At 40.1% G+C, this 23,511-nt stretch overlaps 2 protein-coding genes across 2 annotated transcripts; both read left to right on the top strand.

The window, feature by feature from the left end:
• Nucleotides 1–2,178: 2,178 nt before the first annotated feature.
• Nucleotides 2,179–5,353, top strand: LOC143729004 (leukocyte elastase inhibitor-like). Its single transcript, XM_077219982.1, has 7 exons — nucleotides 2,179–2,197; nucleotides 2,728–2,909; nucleotides 3,772–3,909; nucleotides 4,058–4,175; nucleotides 4,296–4,438; nucleotides 4,625–4,792; nucleotides 4,887–5,353. Exons 2-7 carry the CDS (start codon nucleotides 2,742–2,744, stop codon nucleotides 5,292–5,294), a joined length of 1,143 nt encoding a protein of 380 aa, XP_077076097.1. The 5' UTR covers nucleotides 2,179–2,197; nucleotides 2,728–2,741; the 3' UTR covers nucleotides 5,295–5,353.
• Nucleotides 5,354–17,876: 12,523 nt separating this feature from the next.
• LOC143729003 (leukocyte elastase inhibitor-like) lies at nucleotides 17,877–22,138 on the top strand. The gene is made up of 8 exons (XM_077219981.1): nucleotides 17,877–17,971; nucleotides 18,107–18,156; nucleotides 18,390–18,571; nucleotides 20,566–20,703; nucleotides 20,854–20,971; nucleotides 21,092–21,234; nucleotides 21,408–21,575; nucleotides 21,670–22,138. Exons 3-8 carry the CDS (start codon nucleotides 18,404–18,406, stop codon nucleotides 22,075–22,077), a joined length of 1,143 nt encoding a protein of 380 aa, XP_077076096.1. The 5' UTR covers nucleotides 17,877–17,971; nucleotides 18,107–18,156; nucleotides 18,390–18,403; the 3' UTR covers nucleotides 22,078–22,138.
• The last annotated feature ends 1,373 nt before the right edge of the window (nucleotides 22,139–23,511 follow it).

Raw genomic sequence — 23,511 nt, 5'->3', positions numbered from 1 at the left:
ATATGTTAATTAATGAATTCTGCAATGTTACAGGTATAACAAATAATGCCAAGGAGGCAGTTTACCAGACTTATTAACTTTACTTCGCTCATAGTGTAATGCAATAGTTAATTCTGTAATGTTACAAGCAGTGGTTAAATTGGGCCGGGGCTCTCCGGGGCTCAGCCCCGGCACATAAGCCTGCTCGTTTGCAGTCAGTTGCCTACTGGAAATTATGTCACATACAATTTGATGAAAGTGATGCTTTTGAAAACATATTTCTGACAATAAATGAAAGATTTTTGAAATGGCATGTCTATTTTGTCTCGGCGGAGCTGAGATGAGAAAAATCGGAACACGGCCGTATTTTTGTTCAGCTGCTTAATCTCGTTGTCAGAATGGGAGAAGGAAGTTTGTATGAGGTGGACCTGGTCACCACAGACCCAAATCTTCTCAGCTGTTGCTACTGTCATATGCTGCACTGTCTCTCCATGTGGCACATTATGTTTGGCACATTGTATGGGTCACTATATCATAACAAGGTATTACAACGTGTAATCAAGTGATGACTGATTAGCAGTAATGTAAATGCTAAATGTCCTAATACCTGTTGCAAAGTAAATGCTCTTAACCTTGCAGTTTTTCACATATCATGTAATACTCAATTTCTCCATTTCTGTCACAAGAACTGGACGGAAGCAAATGCAAGTTGACTCTTTTATTAATGGTCAGAAGACACAAAGACAATCACGAGGAACACTGCAGATGGTGGCGCAGGGACTCAGTGGTCAGCGTGCAGGTGGTGGTGATACCGGTGCGGGTGATGGTGAATCCAGTGCAGATGGACATCCAGACGAGACAGGACACGAAGACACCGAACAGGAACTCAACTGGAACAGACTGCGACAGGAACACGAAGCACGACACAGAGAACACCAAACCAACGATCTGACAAAGAGAGGAGAGTGTGTTGAGTCTTTATAGGTGAGTGAATTGGCAGCAGCTGGTGCAGGGAACGAGATCAGCTGGCACGCTGATCAGTGGCACGAGCGGCCACGCCCACTCACACACACACAACAACAATGACACGAGACATGAAGAAAACAGCGAACCCATGAATCGTGACAATTTCTTTGCACAAAACTCTCCAGAAAGTGCTATTTAATGGTTTATTTTTCAAAAAAAAATTCCCGGACCCCCCTAGGGAGAGCACCCCCACATAATAAATCCCAATTTAACCCCTGGTTACAAGTAACAAATAATGAAAATGCATGCATATGAACAATGAGTCAACAACTTGTGCCTAATCAAAGCTTTCATTTCAAACACACATGGAAGAACTATATAGCAGATCATCTGCCTAACAATTGTCGCAATAATGAGGGGTCAGTTTTACTGACCTCAAACTATTCTGAGGTTTAGGGTTAGGGTTCAGGTTAGGCAGTTAGTTGTAGGTTAGGGTTAGGATAAGGAGCTAGAGATTGTATTGTGTGTGTGTGTGTGTGTGTGTGTGTGTGTGTGTGTGTAGGTCCAACCTTAAGTTAACAGAGCAATTTTCAGTTGCTCATTTGGTAGTGCATTAATAGATAGGTCAACTCTTTGATTCATTATTCCTTATAATAATATTATAAGGAATATCATATCCTGAATAAATCAATAGTCTATGCCCAATAAATAAATAAAAAACAAAGAACCATTTTGATAGGCTACAGAAAAACACTAGACGGAAGAAGCATTTCTGACGAACACAGCTATTGTGAAAAGCCTTTGACTGTTTTATTGCGCAGAACCTCTGATCCAACTGTATGACTCAGCCTTTATGCACAAAGTCCAAGTCCAGAGCTGTCACATTCATTGAATGCATCTGCGTTATGTTGCTGACAAAACATATTTCTCTATTTCCTATTGTCCACTCTCTCACTCGCTCTCGCTCTCTTTCTGTCTCTCTCCAAATAAAGCACACAACCATTCCAATGTTTTATTCACTTTTGAACTTGACTGGACATCATGCAGTAAAATAAGGGAAGCATGTGAAAAGGTAATAAAAGGGTGGGTGAGTGTGAGACTGACTCACCTGTTACATGTCTAACTTAACTTCTGCAGTTTGCTTGTCTAGTTTTTTCTGCTTATTATGGACGTTGCTGATCATTTATATCGCATGACTCTGGGGCAGGTTTCTATCTCACACAGACGTACATTTGGGACAAGCATCTTTCATGTAAGTAATAGACTACTTAATCAATATATATATGTGTGTCTAAAAAAAATCCTATTTCCCATAGTAATGAACCCTAATGTACGTTTTTGCGACTTCCGCGTTTCTCTATTGTAACGATGGGATAAATGATGGTGGTATCATAATCAGGGGTGTAGTACCAAATTTTGGGCCCTGGGTACAAACCATCTAGCTGGGCCCCCCGCCACGTACTTTTGATTTGAGCGCGGCGACTTCTCCAACGGGGGGCGGGGGGGGGATCTGGAGATGAGCCGGAGACGGACTTTTGATTTGAGCGCGGCGACTTCTTCAACGGGGGGGGGGGGGGGGGTGTAGGGGGGTTGAGAGAGAGACGGAGACGGACTTTTGATTTGAGCGCGGCGACTTCTCCAACGGGGGGGGGGATGGACGGACGGACTTTTGACTTCAGCTCGGCGTCTTCTAAGGGCCCCCCCCCCCTGCCTCGGGCCCTGGGTACCCTTTTTCCCCCCGCTACCACGCCCCTGATCCTAATGCTTGGGCTCTTTTTGCAGTGTCATCATCAGTCATGGAGGGTCTCGCTCATGCTAACAGTCTCTTCGCTCTGGATCTCTATCGGGCTCTGAGTGCGAGCAACGCTGAGGGAAACATGTTCTTTTCCCCATTGAGCATCAGCGCAGCGCTCAGCATGGTTTACTTAGGAGCCCGAGGAGACACATCTAAAGAAATGGCAAAGGTATGATAGCAGGCGGCAGGGGAACAATCAAGGGCTGTGAGGGTTTCCAATTCATTTTTGTAATTGTGAATCTACTAGTTATTAGCCTACGCAAAATCGGTGACTGGGAAATCCTGCTTGAAAACAAAACACAACCCAAAACAAGAAAGAGAAAAACAACCATATGATTGAAAAATGGGGCGAGACCCAGATTTCATAAGATTAAACACTTGCTCATTGTCTGAGCTTAGTACAGACTTTTATAGATTGACTACAGCAGAACATTTTATTGGCCAAAGAGTGCATGCAGATTGTGATACAACCAGTGAGCGACTGACTCAACAGAGAGAGGGAGAGGTGAAGTATGTAAACAAGTGTAAATGAATGATAACAGCTGCTCTCTCACTCTCCACCAGTGGCTCTTTTAGAAGAAGCTTACATTTCAAGAAAATGTGTTCAATCTAAAATGGATTGTAGCCACAAAGGCCAGCTTGTGCCTACCCTGAGCATGTTGCATGTTTTTGTTTTAATTACAGAATCATTTAGATAGAACATTCCTGGATTGACAATGGATCTCAAACTTCGATGACAATTATATGAAATCCTTGATTTAGTTTTATCCCTTGCAATAAATGTGCTCAGAACAGGCTCTTCAGTGCACACTTGTAGCTTAGTCTTCCCACAGGTATGTTTTTGTTTTTATTTTGAATAAAAGAGAAATCTATGATATGCCAGTATTGTAAAATATTTGCAACGCCTCTCCTGTGTAAACAAACACAGTTAATATACATGTGCTGAAAAACTTTTACACTCATACAATTGGCATATATCACAATGCCAAAATTGTGATGTATTATTATTTTAAAAATATTTCTCTCTGCAGGTTTTGTCTTTCAGTTCTGTCTCTGATGTTCACTCCCATTTTGAGACCCTCACCTCATCGATCAACAGTCCATCAGCCTCCTACATCTTCAAACTGGCCAACCGCCTCTATGGAGAGAAAACCTTCAGCTTCTTACCTGTGAGTCCATTCTGCCTTTACAATGAGACATTTTGAGGCTAATCCAAGATATATGTAATATTTTGGATCCATTATTGTTTAACTTTCTAATCTCAAGGTCTTTCTTGAGGCCTCTTTTTTGCTGAATGTGTTGTCATGTGTCCTGTAGGAGTATTTGGAGTCCACCCTGAAGCTGTACCATGCTGACCTTCAGGCTGTGGACTTCATTGGAGAATCGGACAAGTCAAGACAGCTCATTAACAAATGGGTGGAAGAGCAGACTGAGAGTGAGAAGAACAGTTATACAGTTCTATTTTGGATAAAATAATCCGTTTTGAACTGTTTCTAGTAAACCTTTTTAAAAAGTCACAGATGTGAAGTCAGAAACACAAACTTATGTTTTTCAGATAAAATCAGAGATCTTCTCAAACCAGGAATGGTGACTGGAATGACCAGACTAGCTCTGGTTAATGCCATCTACTTCAAAGGGAACTGGCTGCAGAAATTTAATGCTCAAGACACTAAAGAAATGCCATTTAAAATAAACCAGGTGCAATTCTTATTTCACACAGAAACATTTCTGTGCTGAATCAAAATCAAAGTCTGTTTGCAAAATATTGTATAACTGCGGTGGTATGTCCTTACACTTGATGTACAACATCATACCTACTTGACAGAGAATCATATTCTTTCTGTTCACTCTTTCATTTGCACATGTACCTGTCTTATACATCAGAATGACAGCCGACCAGTGCAAATGATGTACCAGAAGAAAAAGTTCCCCCTCAACTACATCTATGAGCACCGCTTGCAAGTGCTGGAGTTGCCATACGTAAAGGAGGAGCTCAGCATGTTGATCCTTCTTCCTGAGGAAACTCAGGATGGCTCTGACCCTCTTCTGAAGGTTGGCAAAATGTTTTTGTTCCGATCTTATTGATTATATTTGGTATCTTGTATGTTCAGAGACTCAACAGTGTTTGTATATGTGTGTTTGACAGCTCGAGAGTGAGTTGACCATTGACAAGCTTCATAAATGGACCAACAGAAACAATATGGACACCCAGACAGATATCATAGTCCATTTGCCAAAGTTCAAACTGGAGGTTGAGAGCTCCTTAGCAGAAACATTGATGGGGATGGGGATGACTTCTGTGTTCCAGCATGGAAAGGCTGATCTGACAGGCATGAACAATCAGGGTGGCCTCTCCATTTCAGTGGTGGTCCACAAGGCATTTGTTGATGTGAATGAAGAAGGCACTGAGGCGGCAGCAGCTACAGCAGACATTGCGATCAGTAGTATGTTTCGAGAAGAGCACTTCATGGCAGATCACCCGTTCTTATTCTACATCAGGCACAACCCCACCAACAGCATCCTCTTCTTTGGTAGATTCAGAGGATCATCTTAAATATGTGGTGTTTGTCTTAACACCAAAATATAAACAATAAATACTATTATTAAATAATTCACATTTTGTGTGTTCGATTTTTAAGAGGAAGCACCACAACACAAAGATAATGGATGTACTTGAAATACACATTTAGAAATTAACAATTTTTATGGAAAATGAAGGCTCACAATCCAATACATTTTCAACACATTTTTGATAATGCTTTTAAGACTTTCACAGTATTGTTTTGTGCAAATTTGCTAGCCAAGACAAAAAGTACTACCCATTTCTGAGCGTAGAGGTGTCTAGGTGAGTCAAGTCAAGTCAACTTCATTTAGCGCTTTTAACAATATAGATTGTTTCAAAGCAGCTTTACATTGATAATAGGAAATTAAAGTAACAGAGATTGTTTTGGCTTTACAGGAGCTCTATAATAAAGTTATTGTCCAGCTAAAGTTAGTTTTGATTGATTCACTTCCCGTCACAATGATCGTTAGTTATTAACTTAAGGGCCGTTAACACGGCACCGTTCTAACAGAAAACCCTTATTGCGATCCGGCCGATCATTTGCATAAAACAGTGCCTGGTGGCTCTGAGAATTTTTATCGCTTCCGCATAGCCACGTGAATTGGAATTATCCCGACAACAGTTTTATCTGTTTACCTTTAAAGGGGAGAGACTAGTTGACACTTCAGGACTGCGTTGTCTTCGTGTCCAGGCGCAGGTCCTTCATCAGATCCCGATACAGCCTGGATCCGGCGGACTGCGGTAAACCTCGGGATAAACAGAGAGACTAATATTTGTGTAGACGTACCAAGTACATCAGGATTTATGGGAAGTGTCCCCAGTTCCAGCTGATCTAAACTATGCAGCCTAACATTGAATTATAGAAGTCTATAATGTGTTATGTGTATGCTAAGCCAAAGAGATGTGTTTTTAGTCTAGATTTGAACTGACAGACTGTGTCTGCAATGTTAGGAAGATTGTTCCAAAGTTTTGGTGCTAGATAGGAAAATTGTCTACCGCCAGCAGTCGATTTTGATATTCTAGGTATTATCAACTGGCCAGAATTTTGAGATCTTATAGACGTGAAGGACTATAATGCATTGAGAGCTCGCTCAAGTACTGGGGAGCTAAACCATTTAGTGCTTTGTAAGTAATCAGCAATATTTAAAAATTTATATGATGTTTAATAGGGAGCCAATGCAGTGTCGACAGAACCGAGCTAATATGGTCATACTTCCTGGTTCTGGTAAGAACTCTAGCGGCTGCGTTTTGGACCACCTGTAGTTTATGTATTAAACATGCAGGGCAATCACCCAGTAGAGCATTACAATAATCTAGCCTTGATGTCATGAACGTTCTGCATTTTTCATTGAAAGCAAATGACGTAATTTAGATATATTTTTAAGATGAAAAAACGTAGTTTTATAGATACTAGACACGTGACTTTCAAATGAAAGATTGGTATCAAAGAGCACACCCAGGTTCCTAACCGACCACGAGGACTTGATAGAGCAGCCATCAAGTGTTAGACAGTATTCTAGGTTATAACGTGATGAAGTTTTTTGTCCAATAATTAGAATCTCTTTTTTCAGAACTAAGTTGTAGGAAATTACTAGTCATCCAGTTTTTTATATCAGCTTTGCATTCCGTAAATTCCGTGGCTTGGTAAGTTTCGTCAGGGCGTGAAGAAATATAGAGCTGAGTATCATCAGCATAAAAGTGAAAACTAATGCCATGCTTCCTAATGATATCTCCTAAGGGTAGCATGTACAGAGTGAACAGCAACGGTCCTAGTACTGAGCCTTGTGGTACACCATACTGAAATTTTGACCGATAAGACATCTCTTCATTTACTGCTACAAACTGATAACGATCAGATAAGTATGATTTAAACCATGTGCAATTCCACTAATGCCAATATAATTTTGCAAGTCTATTTAAAAAGATGTTGTGGTCGATAGTGTCAAATGCAGCACTATGATCGAGTAGCACTAATAGAGAGATACAGCAGCGATCGGATGATAAGAGCAAATCAGTTGATGGCGCTCTTACTTCAGTGATCGTTTTCAGCATCCTTTCCCGGGAGACACCCGGGTACCCGTTGAGGGGCCATACATGAAGGGCCCACAAGTCAGGACGGGGTCTGCTATTGGCAGATTAATCGGTTTGCCATGGGGCTGTTTCCAGCAGCTGTGCCAGCTCGGAGAACCATAACTGGGTTTTCCAGAGAGGTGCTATTAGTAGCACTGCACACTTGCTCTACCTGATCCGTTCGATGACCTGTGGTAATCTCGTGACCGGAGGGAATGCATACAGCGGGCGACTCGGCCAATCGTGGGAAAGTGCGTCCCTGCTCTTTGAAAAAAATATTCGGCAATGAGTCTTGTCTTCTGAGGCGAAGAGGTCGACCTCTGCCTCGCCGAAGATGCTCCATATTAGTTGAACTGTCTATGGGTGAAGAGACCATTCCCCTGGGGGAACATTGTCTCTGGATAACATATCCGCACCCTGGTTCATAATGCCTGACACGTGCGCCGCCTTTAGGGAGCGCAGGTTGTGCTGAGCCCATAACATGAGGTTTTTTGCCATGGCGTGCAGGTTGCTTGAAGTGAGACCGCCCTGGCAATTCATATAGGACACCACTGCCATGTTGTCCGTCCGGACCAGGACGTGGTGGCCTTTTAAGTATGGGAGAAAAGCATTCAGCAATAGAGCGACTGTTCTCATCTCTAGACAGTTTATATGTAGGCGCCTCTCCAGGCTTGACCATAGGCCAGAGACGGGCCTGCCATCGTAAAGGGCCCCCTAACCTAGATTGGAGCTATCTGTCGAGATCACTTTTCTCCTCGTAACCACACCCATACTCACTCCTGACTGATACCAGTCGTTTGCTTTCCGGGGAGCCAGGGCTCTGATACAGGTCAGGGTATATTCTGGCAAACCGTTTGCCAATCACGTCTAGCAATCGGCAAAGCAAAATGTTGTAGCCTACATGCCATTTACCAACAAGCGATGGGTAACTCGCAAAGCACAATGTTCCTTCCCGTTTCCCCAGCACGATACCACAGAACGGCATAAAGTAAGAGGGTTGAGAAGTAAGAGGCGGGGCACCAGTTAAAACATTTCAAAGTTAAAGTTCACGCAAACAGGTATTAATAGACAAGTTTTAGTCAAATATTGATTGTTTAGGCTATAGTTGAATTGGTAACGCAATTATATTTGGAACATTAGAATATAGCATTCCAATAAAGAATCCAACGATGGTATTCATTCTTATGTAATATCTTAATAAAATAGGCCTATCGAATTTCTAATATCTTTAAGTTCATACTGATACAGTTTGAGAACCACCTAAAATGTCTACCACATGCTGAAATAGTGATGATAATCCCTGGTGTGGTGTGCACATTCAGACTGCAAAGAAAATCATCAACAGCTTGATATTTTACTCTGTAGATAGATGTGCGGATCATTTTAAACGTCACCCGAATCGGCTGCTTCTGATTAATAATACACCCACCCGCAACATAATTTTCTCTGATTCATATGTCCGCACCTGATCGCCAAAGAGCGTTTGCTGAGCGTCCCCATTAACTGCTCAACTGCGGCTGTCAGTTTACCACCAGTAGCCTACCACAATCGCAAGTTCTTTATTATTTTATTATAGGCTACATAGCCTACATTTATAAGCAAAACTTTTTTAAGACGCTTATTTGACTGTCAATAGGCTATAGTTTTAATAACTGTGATTTGTGTCCGTGCTTTTCTGGTCCATGTAGACTATAGTAGGCTACTGAAAGTTATCAGACATAAAGTTATACAAAAATCACATATTTTTTATAAAGTTTTTGTCTTTTCCTCACTCAAGAGTTGCTCTCAGATCCATTGAAGACTCCTACGTAGAAGCTTTAAAAATACGAAACATTTGCAGTAGGCTACACATTGCATATGGTAGGCATATAGTGGTTAATGGTGCAGAATGTAGTAGGCTAAACTATTGTCCATTTAAAATGTATTTTATATGTAATGTTATGTTATTTTACAAGTTCTTTAAATCTGATAAAAAGGCGAATATACATTTACAAACATATGCAAACGTAACTATTGTAAATGTCTAGGTCAAATAATACATTTATATCATTATTTAAGAAATAATGCAGTCCAAGGGCTGTAAGGTCATAATAGGCTTATATTATTTACATTTATAATTATAGATTATTTCAGTCAAATGCTTTACCAAAGTATTGGCGTAAAACGACAGTAGCGTAATGGCGCTATCCCACGTCAAATGGATATGTGACGCAAGCGGTTATCATTGCTTAAATTGGCCCCGCGCTGCGCGTGCGCACTCTCACGTCTTCAACAACACGAGCGCTGTCTTGCTCTCTCCTGCTCTCTCCCTCGCGCATATTAATCAAAATCAATTGAAACGATAGTAAACATGGTTTACATGGGGATAGGTTTCACATTGAGCATTTGGAGTTTTTTTTCAGTTTGTGCTAAAAAGAACCATTGCCTTATCTTCTCTGAAAAGCGTTCCGCCCATTCAGATGACATAAACCACATTTCAATAAACGAAAAAAAACCTATCCAGTGATGAAATGTTTTCTGTATTGACACAAATCTTGTGCGATGTCCTAAACGTCCACTAATGACACATCCGATATGCAAACAAATGACTCCTTTGAACCATTCACTTTAATGAATGGTTAAAACAACTGATCTGTCCAATACTGAACTCACCAGACGTCTGAATCGGTTTATAAAAAATCGGTAACACTTACATAAGTTAACAATTAAATAAACTGCAATTTCAATATTTAGGCTAGAGTCTGCAGGCTTACTATAAACGTTGTAGCAATTAATTAAGCGCATTTAGTTTAATATTTGTTAAAATATTATAATGTTATTTGTTTTCCATCTGCTGATTATGAAAATTGAACAGAGTAAGATGCGCAATATATCGGGAGACATGATGGGCCAGACATGATTTTGACCACTTCATTAAGTTTTGTTTTGTAGAAAGCCTTTCTTTAAAGTGAATTTCGTTTTGTATAAATTGTATCTTAATTCTAATCAATTTTTCATCGACCAATTGCCTGGATATAATAAATAAGAAGCAAACATTAGCAGCCAATATAATCATGACATGGCATTGCATGGCAATTCAAAACGAAAAGAAATAGGCTACTCTCTGATTATGTAATCCATTATGTGCATTTCTCTGTATAGGTGCGTTCACTACGGAGATGGCGATCGTCAACTTCATCTGTTCAGCGACACTGACACAGAAAACACTAGTTTATTTTTAAAAAATCAATGTACGCCGGATTTACAAATGCACATCTTGATTGTTCCATGCAGACATATTATGTCTAAACAATGAGATATTATGTTGAAAAAACATTATAAATAATAATAATAAATCCTTAAGAATATTTGATTGCATGCTGTATGTTGTGCCTGTTCAATTTAATATAATTAAAACTTTAATTGTGATAATTAAAATAAATTTAAATAATTGCATAAAATAACTAAATCATAAATCAGATGCATGTACAATAACCTTACGATCCAGCAATCGATTTAAATAGTACACTGGGTTTAATTTTGTTTAATGAGATCTACTCCAATATATGTTGTTTTTTCACTGATCACAGCGGCAACGAACACTTTGATCACTTGATTTAAATAAAAAGACACATTTCCACGCTAGATTGCTTCTTATTTAACAAACGAACTAAACGAATGCTTTGCTAGTTAACTGGAGATGTTTTTATTTATTTGTATTGGTACATCCATGCCGTGAGATGTTTCAAAAGTGGTGGGGACATTATCGACCCTGGCAAAAAGTGGACGGGACATGGTCCACCCGCAAATTACGCCTATGACTTAAGCCCCGGAACGAATACGTGGAACCCAGCAAACACGAACGTTGTCACAACGTTTTAACAACATGACCAAAAGGTTGCTATAACTACGTTGTGTGGTGAAGTTTGTTACAGCGTTGTCACAATGTGGCCTGTTCTTCGTACGTCGCTAACTCAGTTAGCTGGATTTGATTGTTGGCGATTTGGCATGATCTTGGATTGTTTGGTTCTTCGACGCTCATTCTGGACTTGCTGTCATAGCAACAGGTGCGCCAGCTTGAACCTGCTCGCGAGCAGGTTTATTTCATGTTAACAGGATTAGATCGCGGCCTTTTAAGCGGAGCTGATACGGGAAGTCTTTTAGCGCAGCGCGATAGTGTACTTTTTGAGAGATATCATTTTTCTCATGACTCGTGAGGATGTCGTTTACATCATTAATTTGTTGGAAACGCATAAATGTTCGATTCGTCGGAGTCGGGCTTTAATAACAGTGCAGGCAAGTTACTATTGCGATTCTTATCCAGATTAGTATTATATCAAATTTTAAAAAGGCAGTTGACTGACTAAAATCTCTTAGATGGTGTGTGACTATGTTCCATATCACAAATATGGCCAGGATCTGTGCATGACTCAAGAATTTTCAGAGATTTATGCACATTATTTGAACATGGTAAGGAAAAATATAAATATCAAGCTCACTGTATTACATACACGTATGCTTATCCTAACAGAACTGAATTTTTCCATTAAACAGGTGATTTACAACAGGATCCTGCTTGGAGACAGGTGTTTTATGACCCCATTCCCTGACCCAAACCCCAGACCAGTTACAATGTAGCTCTAGCCAGGACAAGGGCACACAATGAAGTGAACTTCAGCCAACTAAAGTATCTGAAAAGTCTGAGGATTGCACCTGACAGGGCCTGTGACATTGCATGGGCCATATTACACAACATTGCACCATCAGAAAAAATATAAAACATTTCATTAAATGTTTAATAAAAGACAAGACAAATATGCTTAGTTCCTTGATTTTTATTTTTATTGTTCTTTGTAAAGAAAAGCCAGTGTCATCTCATCAAAAGTCATCTTTTGCCTGCAAATAATATATACTGTACTCTGTGTGAAATAATATATTAGCAATTACTCTGAAGTTCCTATGAAGCAACTCTATCTCTAGTGCCAGTTTTTTTTTCTTTAAGTTGTCAAGTATTTTCAAAATACTCTGTTTTCTAGGGGTAGGGGTAAACCTGTCAAACACATGGCTTATGCATCAAAAATGAAAAGGAAAAGTACAACACTGTCCACCTCTGCATCACTGCTTTGTGCAGACTCTTCTGTAGATGTGGACTCCTGCAACTCATATTAGAAATAATAGTTACTCAAGTGTAAATTAAGTAAAGTTATTTATGCACTTAAAGATACCTCAGAGTGTTTCTTCACTGTCCTGTGCATTGGGGGAAAAATGGGCGGTAACACTTTATTTTGATGGTCCCTTTTGAACTTTCTGTTGACTATAAGTAACTTTGCAACTACATGTCAACTAACTCTCATTAGAGTATTAGTAGACTGTCTGCTTAATATCTGCTAACTCTTTATTGTGATGCTCCTCCAACAGACATTCTACTGACTATAAGTAACTTTGCAACTACATGCCAACTTATTCTATCCCTAACCCTACCAGTCTACTAATACTCTACTAATACTCTAGTGAGAGTTAGTAGAGATGTAGGTGCAACGTTACTTATAGTCAACTGAATGTGTTAAAGGGACCATCCAAATAAAGTGAAATCAAATGGGCATTACAAAGTGTTGTAGCTACTTTCTTCCCTTTTGATGTAACATTAGAAAAAGTCCACTTACTGCACATGCTTCAGCCAACACTTGCTTGGGAACACATAAAAGTGTTGGTGTATTGTTTAATACTGCACAAAAGAGGAAAACACAATTTCATTACTATGAAGTACACTGGGGGGAAATGTGATCAATAACTCATGGCAACATATATTTTTTTTTACATTAACTATGTAGTTTCACAGTCACACATGTAGACTTTCACAAGTCAAAGCAATTCATTGCTACTCAAGGTTTAACAGCTGATATGACTGGACAGCCATAGGCCTACTTAATTTAATGCAGCATCAAATTATTTTACAGTGTACTAGGATCATTTAAAGTTCATTTCCCAGCAGTGAAGGTGTTCTGCTCCTGGCCTCTGGCTGTGGGTCTGAGGAAGAGCTGAACCCAGGGATGCCCTCCACAAGGTTCACACTCAACCCAAGGGCCAGCTCTTCTGCTGGGTATAATGTGGGGGTGCAGGACCACCACCTGTTTGTTTTTCTTTTCTTTTTTTTTTCTCAGCCTTTTTCTTGGTTGCTTTTATAAACAGGCTAACATTTATTAACAGTGCCTTTTTAAAAGAGATTAGTTAGTACAAATTACTATTATGTAGAATATTCTAGTACTTCGCTTTTACTTGTTCCCATGTTGTAGTAGTGGATGGTGACTCTGACATTACAATGAACAAAGTTATTAATTATTTAGAAATTATTAAAATATACAAATATATACTGTAATAAGTGATAAAAACATCTAACTACAAACTTAATTTGTCTGCTACGTTTTGCCAGCCCTCTCTCTTGGCTTTAGCACACTTTGAGGTGTTCCCTGGCGTTTTAATTAAGTTTTCAAATTCTGCATATCCTTCAAGCAATAACTCTTGCTCTTCTGTGGAGAAACACTGAGCGCGCTCTTTGGCCACGGTGAGCAGCCAATAGCAGCGTTGCTGATCAATGTTTCTACTATCGATACATATCCCCTTTTAACCCAGCGCATGAACGCGCAACTATCTCAGATAACTCAATCCAGCGATACTAATCATAACCGGCAGGAGTGTTCGAAGAACCTAATTAGCCGGATCATGATGAGCACGATGATATTATCTTGGATGTCTCGTTTGATCTCGGATGTTTTAAGCAACGTACGAAGAACGGGCCCCAGGGCCGTTGCTTAATGTTGTGCCTATGGTGTCTGGACAACCACTGGACAATTATGTAGCCTACTCGTCACTGCCATGACACGCGAAAATCAGCCTTTTAAATTTCAACCAATCGCTGGGCCGTCTCATTCATCATCAAGCAATGATAGGCTACGTGAGAATTGCATTTAATTTACCTTAGCTAAATAAGATACGGAAATTATACAAACACAACCTACAACTTCCTTGTCTATTGTGACATTTATTTAAACATCCTCTGGTCAGGTATGACAAATATTTAACTTTATGCTAGCGTTATAGGCTAAGCCATAATGAAGCCAAAATGACTTTAATGATGAGTAATTGATGCCTTGAACAGGCAGCGACTTAAGCGCGTACTTGTTGCATAATGTTTTTTCCTGTTTTTTTGGAAACACACAGTGAGAAACATTTTTTGTAACCGCTCATACACCTGTTTATTTTTCCTTTGATTTGTCGTCTCATTCGTTTCTTTGCTAGATTTTCATATCTCTGCTCATGCTAGTTAACGTTACTCACTCACTGTATATGATACGTTTTCTTTTCTCACAAATGTATGACTTTTGGAAGTGCAATTTGATTGCCATATGCTTAATAAAGTAGGAATTAGCTAACCTTCTATGTCATTTTTACTCTTCAAAGTGTACACTTGCAGGTGTTGATTATAATTAATTTACTGTCATAAATAATAATAAGGATAAACAATATTTTAAAAGTATATAATTATCTTACATACTTATTAAAAATTAACCATAACATAGCATGCTAAATGTGGGATATCTATGTCTAGCATAATAAAAATTGTAATTGTCAGAACGTCGTCTCTCAGTTGCTGAATGTCGCGCTACAGGCCTGTCGCGTCTTACAATTCTACGTTAACAATTGTTACAATGTTGCGAGCACTTAGACAGCGACGTTGCCATAGCAGAAATGCAACCACAGACGGATTTAGGTATAAACAATCAATATTTGACTAAAACTTGTCTATTAATACCTTGTTTGGGTGAACTTTAACTTTGAAATGTTTTAACTGGTGCCCCGCCTCTTACTTCTCAACCCTCTTACTTTATGCCGTTCTGTGGTATCGTGCTGGGGAAACGGGAAGGAACATTGTGCTTTGCGAGTTACCCATCGCTTGTTGGTAAATGGCGTGTACAACATTTTGCTTTGCCGATTGCTAGACGTGATTGGCAAACGGTTTGCCAGAATATACCCTGACCGATACAGCCGTGGTTCGCTCTGATTTGTAAGTGGTCAGATCGCCATGCGTGAGTTGGTACACAGTGTTTTAGCCAGCGCTGGAGAGGACGTATGTGCATTAGTCCGAGCTGGAGTACTGATGATGATGAAGACATAAGACCCAACCATCCTCTGAAATCTCTTGAGAGGCGCGCACGCGCCTGATCTGAAAGATGCCGCTAGGCACTGAATAGTGAGCGCGCGCTCTGATTTGAGGCACACTTTCATTTGTATAGAGTCTATCACTGTACCCAGGAAAGATATACTCTGGCTGGGAGACAGTGTGCTCTTTGAAACGTTGATCCTGAGTCCCAGGCTCTCTATATGGCTGAAGAGCCAGGATCTGTGAGTTTTCAATTGTTCCTCTGATTGGGCTATAACCAGCCAATCGTCGAGTTAGTTTAACACTAGGACTCCCTGCTGTCTCAGGGGGGTAAGTGCTGCGTCTATACACTTTGTAAAAGTACGAGGTGTCAGTGATAGGCCGAACGGTAGTACTGTGTACTGGTAAGCCTGCCCCTCGAAGGCGAATCTGAGAAATGGCCTGTGCTGGGGTGATATCTGGATGTGAAAATAAGCATCCATCAGATCCACTGAGATAAACCAATCCCCTGGGCGAATTTGCGCAAGGATTTGTTTGGTTGTCAGCATTCTGAACGTCGCGTCATAGGCGCTTTGTTCAGGTGTCTGAGGTCTAGGATGGGTCTGAGACTGCCATCCTTCTTTGGGACGAGGAAGTAACGACTGTAAAAGTCTGACTCGCTTTGTGATAATGAGACTTTTTCCACAGCTCCCTTCTCTAACAGTTTCGACATTTCGGTGTGAAGGACGTGAGCCACGTCTCTTCTCACTGTCGTCTTGACCACGGCTGAAAAGCGCGGGGGTCTGCTAGCAAACTGTAGCGAGTAGCCTCGTTTTATTATGTTCAACACCCATTCTGATATACCGGGGATGGCCTGCCAGGCCTCGGCCCGCATAGCAAGGGGTTGAATGAAAACTGGGGACAGGCCGCTCTGTAATAGGTAGTGATGTAGTACTCGAGTCCGGTCTCGGATAACGTAGGCCTAACTGTTGATTATTAACTGGGCTGATATTAAATCATGAATATCAAAACTGACATGTCGAGACAAAATCTCGACTCGGACTAACTTCCTCAAAGACTCGGTCTCGACTCGGACTCGACCCTTCAAAGACTCGGTCTTGACTCGGACTCGACTGTATTTGAAAACCAAGGAACTCGGTCTCGACTCGGACTCGACCCTTCAAAGACTCGGTCTTGACTCGGACTCGGCATAGGCGGTCTCGTCCCCATCACTAGTAATAGGGACCCGGCCACCCGGCTGTTTAGTGTTCACTGCTATGTGAGCGGCACTCATGTTCGGGGGTGAGCGCTTTACAGAAGGTGTAAGGTGTTTACCTGAAGGTGTAATTGATGGGCATGTGAAAATGGGCACGCAGAGAGCTGTTCTTCCATTGTATGTCGCGCAGGGGGACTATCCACCACATCAATGCTAAAATAACATTAAAACATGGATACAAACCCAAGTTTTGCCAGCCCAGAGTGCTCTTCGTCCAAAAGTCGAAGCGGAGCTGAACCGTCTCACTGAAAAAAGAGATCTACAAGATTGTGTGTGTGTGTGTGGCCTGGTAAACCCTACATTATGGAGACAAAATGTCCCCATAAGGATGGCAATATCTGAAATCCTTGTTCGTGTGGGGACATTTTTTGGTCCCCATGAGGAAAACAGCTTATAAATCAAACTAAGTGATGTTTTTTGAAGATGTAAAAATGCAGAAAGTTTTCTGTGATGGGTAGGTTTAGGGGTAGGGTTAGTGTAAGGGAATAGAATATACAGTTTGTACAGTATAAAAATCATTATGTCTATGGAAAGTCCCCATAAAACATGGAAACACTACATGTGTGTGTGTGTGTGTGTGTGTGTGTGTGTGTGTGTGTGTGTGTGTGTGTGTGTGTGTGTGTGTGTGTGTGTGTGTGTGTGTGTGTGTGTGTGTGTGTGTGTGTGTGTGTGTAGGTCCAACCTTAAGTTAACAGAGCAATTTCCAATGTTCAGTTGCTCAATCTGTTGTGCATTAATAGTTAGGTCAACTAATTCATTATTCCTTATTCTGCCAAATGATTGCTGTTATCTCTTAAGGTAGAAACCTCGGGTATCCTGAATAAATCAATAGTCTATGCCCAATAGATATAAAAATAAAATTAAAAAAAGAACCATTTTGATAGGCTACAGAAAAACACTAGATTTCTGACGAACACAGCTATTGTGAAAAGACTTTGACTGTTTTATTGCGCAGAACCTCTGATCCAACTGTGTGACTCAACCTTTATGCACAAAGTCCAACTGATTAGTCCAGAGCTGACACATTCATTAAATGCATCTGCGTTATGTTGCTGAGAGAACACAAAGTCTATTTCCTATTGTCCACTCTCTCACTCGCTCTCGATCTCTTTCTGTCTCTCTCCCAATAAAGCACACAACCATGTTTTATTCACTTTTGAACTTGACTGGACATCATGCAGTAAAATAAGGGAAGCATGTGAAAAGGTAATAAAGGGCGGGTGAGTATGAGACTGACTCACCTGTTACATGTCTAACTTAACTTCTGCAGTTTGCTTGTCTAGTTTTTTTCTGCTCATTATGGGCGTAGCTGATCATTTATATCGCATGACTCTGGGGCAGGTTTCTCTCTCACACAGACGTACGTTTGGGACAAGCATCTTTCATAAAATGTAAGTAATAGACTATACTTAACCAATACACATGCGATTCTAAAAAAACGGCGCACAGAACTGCAGTTTTGTTTCCCATAGTAGCCTAATGAACATTAATGTAGCCTACGTCTTTGCGACTTCCGCGTTTCTCTGACAGATTATCTGACATAGGCTAATTGTTTTGTCAGAAGCGCTATTGTAACGATGGGATAAATGATGGTGGTATCATAATGCTTGGGCTCTTTTTGCAGTGTCATCATCAGTCATGGAGGGTCTCGCTCATGCTAACAGTCTCTTCGCTCTGGATCTCTATCGGGCTCTGAGTGCGAGCAACGCTGAGGGAAACATGTTCTTTTCCCCATTGAGCATCAGCGCAGCGCTCAGCATGGTTTACTTAGGAGCCCGAGGAGACACATCCAAAGAAATGGCAAAGGTATGAAAGCAGGCGGCAGGAGAACAATCAAGGGCTGTGAGGGTTTCCAATTCATTTTTGTGAATCTACTAGTTATTAGCCTACGCAAAATCGGTGACTGGGAAATCATGCTTGAAAACAAAACACAACCCAAAATAAGAAAGAGGAAAAACAACTATATGTTTGAAAAATGGGGCGAGACCCAGATTTCATAAGATTAAACACTTGCTCATTGTCTGAGCTTAGTCCAGAGATGCATTTATCATGGCACACAGTTATGCAATGGTTACCCATTGAGTTTAAGCTCGATTTTGTGGGGGATACATTTCATTCTCATAGAGCCTGAGAATTATTTTAGAAATGATTTGAGAAAGCTTTCATTAAAAAATTAGTTTTATGTCAGGGTTTGGGATAGAGGAGATGAGGCGAGGCGAGGACTCAAACGCAGAAGAATAGGCTTTTTTATTAATAAAAATAAAACAAAATACAACAAAAACTACCTTGAGGGGGAAAACAAGACTGACTTGAATGACTGCTCCTTGACTGAAGCACACAGCAGCAGGAAACACACAGTGTACATACAACAACAAACCAGCTGAGGACTGCAAACAAAGTAGGTAAGGTGGGGCAAATTAATCAATAATCAGGTAACAAGATGGGAGGGACTAGACAATCCACAGGAGAGCACATGGCACAAGGAAACATACATGAAAAGCCATGTGCTCACACCAAACATGACTAAAACACAAGCGCATTACCAGGAAAACAAAATCACCAGCCATGTGCTTGTGCAGAAAGAGACATGAACACGCAGCTAATGAAACATTCATAAGCCACGTGTTCACACGAAACATGACAACATGAAAGCACACAGCTAGTGTTAAACACAAGCTGTGTGCTATACAGTACAAGACAAAACAGGAGTGTCAGGGCTCCTTCGCAAAACCAAGAAATAGACTAGACAGAAATGACAGGGTTTGGAAAACATTACGGCAGTTTAACATTTTTTTCTGTGTAACTTTGCGTTTCTTTGAATTATCACTATTCTTCCTGTCATTTCAGTTCATCATTCATGTGGATGTGGCCATCTCATTACAATTTCCAAAGCAAACAGTGCTCTCTTTCAGAATAACCTATTGTCATTCAGTTTAAATGAGTTCAGTTCCCTACTATAAGCTAATAAATTCATGATAGAGGTATTGACTAGTCACTGCAGTTACATATTGACTGCATATTAGAAAATGGCAATGTTCTTTGCATGAACACAGCAGTGTCTATGCTGACTGAATACATTGTCAATAAGATGTTTTTAGTCTTTTAGAAAGTTACTGAATATGCTTAGACAACAATTCACTTAAATACTGAATGCTAAGTATTAACTTTTATAGATTGACTAGATACAGCAGAACATTTTATTGGCCAAACAGTGCATGCAGATTGTGATACAACCAGTGAGTGACTGACTCAAGAGAGAGAGGGAGAGGTGAAGTATGTAAACAAATGTAAATGAATGATAACAGCTGCTCTCTCACTCTCCACCAGTGGCTCTTTTAGAAGAAGCTTACATTTCAAGAAAATTTGTCAAAATACTAAAGAAAAAACAACTCAAATGGATTGTAGCCACAAAGGCCAGCTTGTGCCTACCCTGAGCATGTTGCATGTATTTGTTTTAATTAAAGGCTCATTTGCATAATCAGTTCCTGGATTGACAATGGATCTCAAACTTCAATGACAATTATATGAAATCATTGACTTCCCTTGCAATAAATGTGCTCAGAACAGGCTCTTCAGTGCACACTTGTAGCTTATTCTTCCCACAGGCATGTTTTTGTTTTTATTTTGAATAAAAGAGAAATCTATGATATGCCAATATTGTAAAATATTTTTTATTCTCCTGTGTAAACAAACACAGTTAATATACATGTGCTTAAAAACTTTTACACTCATACTATTGGCATATATCACAATGCCAAAAATGTGATGTATTTTTATTTTAAAAATATTTCTCTGTGCAGGTTTTGTCTTTCAGTTCTGTCTCTGATGTTCACTCTCATTTTGAGACCCTCACCTCATCGATCAACAGTCCATCAGCCTCCTACATCCTCAACCTGGCCAACCGCCTCTATGGAGAGAAAACCTTCAGCTTCTTACCTGTGAGTCCATTCTGCCTTTACAATGAGACATTTTGAGGCTAATCCAAGATATATGTAACATTTTGGATCCATTATTGTTTAACTTTCTAATCTCAAGGTCTTTCTTGAGGCCTCTTTTTTTTGCTGAATGTGTTGTCATGTGTCCTGTAGGAGTATTTGGAGTCCACCCTGAAGCTGTACCATGCTGACCTTCAGGCTGTGGACTTCATTGGAGAATCGGACAAGTCAAGACAGCTCATTAACAAATGGGTGGAAGAGCAGACTGAGAGTGAGAAGAACAGTTATACAGTTCTATTTTGGATAAAATAATCCGTTTTGACCTGTTTCTAGTAAACCTTTTTAAAAAGTCCCAGATGTGAAGTCAGAAACACAAACTTATGTTTTTCAGATAAAATCAGAGATCTTCTCAAACCAGGAATGGTGACTGGAATGACCAGACTAGCTCTGGTTAATGCCATCTACTTCAAAGGGAACTGGCTGCAGAAATTTAATGCTCAAGACACTAAAGAAATGCCATTTAAAATAAACCAGGTGCAATTTCACACGGAAACATTTGTGCTGAATCAAAATCAAAGTCTGTTTGCAAAATATTGTATAACTGCAGTGTCCTTACACTTGATGTACTACATCATACCTACTTGACAGAGAATCATATTCTTTCTGTTCACTCTTTCATTTGCACATGTATCTGTCTTATACATCAGAATGACAGCCGACCAGTGCAAATGATGTACCAGAAGAAAAAGTTCCCCTTCAACTACATCTATGAGCACCGCTTGCAAGTGCTGGAGTTGCCATACGTAAAGGAGGAGCTCAGCATGTTGATCCTTCTTCCTGAGGAAACTCAGGATGGCTCTGACCCTCTTCTGAAGGTTGGCAAAATGTTTTTGTTCTGATCTTATTGATTATATTTGGTATCTTGTATGTTCAGAGACTCAACAGTATTTGTATATGTGTGTTTGACAGCTGGAGAGTGAGTTGACCCTTGACAAGCTTCATAAATGGACCAACAGAAACAATATGGACACCCAGACAGATATCATAGTCCATTTGCCAAAGTTCAAACTGGAGGTTGAGAGCTCCTTAGCAGAAACATTGATGGGGATGGGGATGACTTCTGTGTTCCAGGATGGAAAAGCTGATCTGACAGGCATGAGCAGTCAGGGTGGCCTCTTCATTTCAGCGGTGGCCCACAAGGCATTTGTTGATGTGAATGAAGAAGGCACTGAGGCGGCAGCAGCTACAGCAGCCATTGTGGCCTTCTGTATGTTTCGAGAAGAGCACTTCATGGCAGATCACCCGTTCTTATTCTACATCAGGCACAACCCCACCAACAGCATCCTCTTCTTTGGTAGATTCAGAGGATCATCTTAAATTTGTGATGTTTGTCTTAACACCAAAATATAAACAATAAATACTATTATTAAATAATTCACATTTTGTGTGTTCGGTTTTTAAGAGGAAGCACCACAACACAAAGATAATGAATGTAGCCTACTTGTAATACACATTTAGAAATTAACAATTTTTATGGAAAATGAAGGCTCACAATTCAATACATTTTTCAACACATTTTTGATAATGCTTTTAAGACTATCACAGCATTGTTTTGTGCAAATTTGCTAGCCAAGACAAAAAGTAATTAAAAATACTGTCATTAAGCAGGCTGATCTTTCTGTTTGCTAAAAAATGGATAATGCAGCTGAAATACTACAACCCCAAATCAGAAAGAGTTGGGACATTTTGTAAAATGCATTAAAATCAAGAATCTGTGATTTGTTAATTTTATTTAAACTTTTTTTAACTGACAAAAGTACAAAGAAAAGTTTTCCAATGTTTTCACTGACCAACATAATTGTATTTTGTAAATATGAACAAATTTTGATTTTGATGGCTGCAACACACCCCAAAAAAGTTGGGACAGAGACAAAATAAAAGTGAAAAGATAATCCAAAATAGATATCCAACTCTTTTGAAACAGTCCACAATGAGCAGGTGAATTGGTAATAGTTGAGGGTATCATGTCTGGGTGTAAAAGTGCTTCTTAGTCTTTTTAAGCAAAGATGGGTCATGGCTCATCACTTTGTGCCAAATATCATAAGAGAATTGTCAAAAAATTACATTTCTCAATGCAAGATTGCAAAGAATTAATGTCTTTTATCATCTTCCATACATAATATTGTGACAAGATTCAGGGAATCCAGAGAAATCTCAGTCTGTGTTGGATAAGGCAGCAGACCTCTGTTGAATGTGCGTGACCTTTGAGCCCTCAGATGGCATTGCACAAGATACCATCCATGCTAATCCGTTAAATACAGACACATGTGCTCAGGAGTAATTTGGAAAACCGTTTTCACTGAACACAGTCTGACTCCGCATTAAGAAATGTCACTTGAATCTCTGTTACGCAAGGAGAAAGCTTTACATCAGTTCTATGTGGAGATGCCGGCGAGTTCTCTGGGCCTGAGCTCATCTCACATGGTCTAGAAGAAAGTGGAAATGTCTGCTGTGGTCAGATGAGTCCATGTTTCAGCTTGTTTTTGGGAGAAAATGGACATCGAGTTCTCAGTCCCAAAGACGAAAGGGACCAACCAGACTTTCACCAGCGACAGGTGAAAAAGAAAACATCTGTGCTGGTATTGAGGTGCATCATTGCAAACGGTATGGGTAACTTGCATTATTGTGAAGGTACCATTGACATGGAGGCATATATTTGGATTGTACAGATACATAAACTGCCATCAAGATGACATCTTTCCTGGGAAGCAAGACAATGCCAGGCCTCATTCTGCATGTGCTAAAACTGAG

This window comes from Siphateles boraxobius, unplaced genomic scaffold (genome assembly GCF_051911475.1).
Source record: "Siphateles boraxobius isolate OS27281-9 unplaced genomic scaffold, OSU_SipBor_1 8, whole genome shotgun sequence".
Taxonomy (NCBI): Eukaryota; Metazoa; Chordata; class Actinopteri; order Cypriniformes; family Leuciscidae; genus Siphateles; species Siphateles boraxobius.
The sequence above is the reverse complement of the archived record's forward strand: the minus strand, read 5'-3'. Positions and strand labels throughout refer to the sequence as shown.

Coding starts and splice junctions, on each gene's coding strand:
- LOC143729004 (XM_077219982.1), top strand. CDS start 2,742: ATGGAGGGTCTCGCTCATGCTAACAGTCTCTTCGCTCTGGATCTCTAT. Junction 4,439..4,624: donor TGCCATTTAAAATAAACCAG/GTGCAATTCTTA, acceptor CTTATACATCAG/AATGACAGCCGACCAGTGCA. Junction 4,793..4,886: donor GCTCTGACCCTCTTCTGAAG/GTTGGCAAAATG, acceptor TGTGTTTGACAG/CTCGAGAGTGAGTTGACCAT.
- LOC143729003 (XM_077219981.1), top strand. CDS start 18,404: ATGGAGGGTCTCGCTCATGCTAACAGTCTCTTCGCTCTGGATCTCTAT. Junction 20,972..21,091: donor GGTGGAAGAGCAGACTGAGA/GTGAGAAGAACA, acceptor TATGTTTTTCAG/ATAAAATCAGAGATCTTCTC. Junction 21,576..21,669: donor GCTCTGACCCTCTTCTGAAG/GTTGGCAAAATG, acceptor TGTGTTTGACAG/CTGGAGAGTGAGTTGACCCT.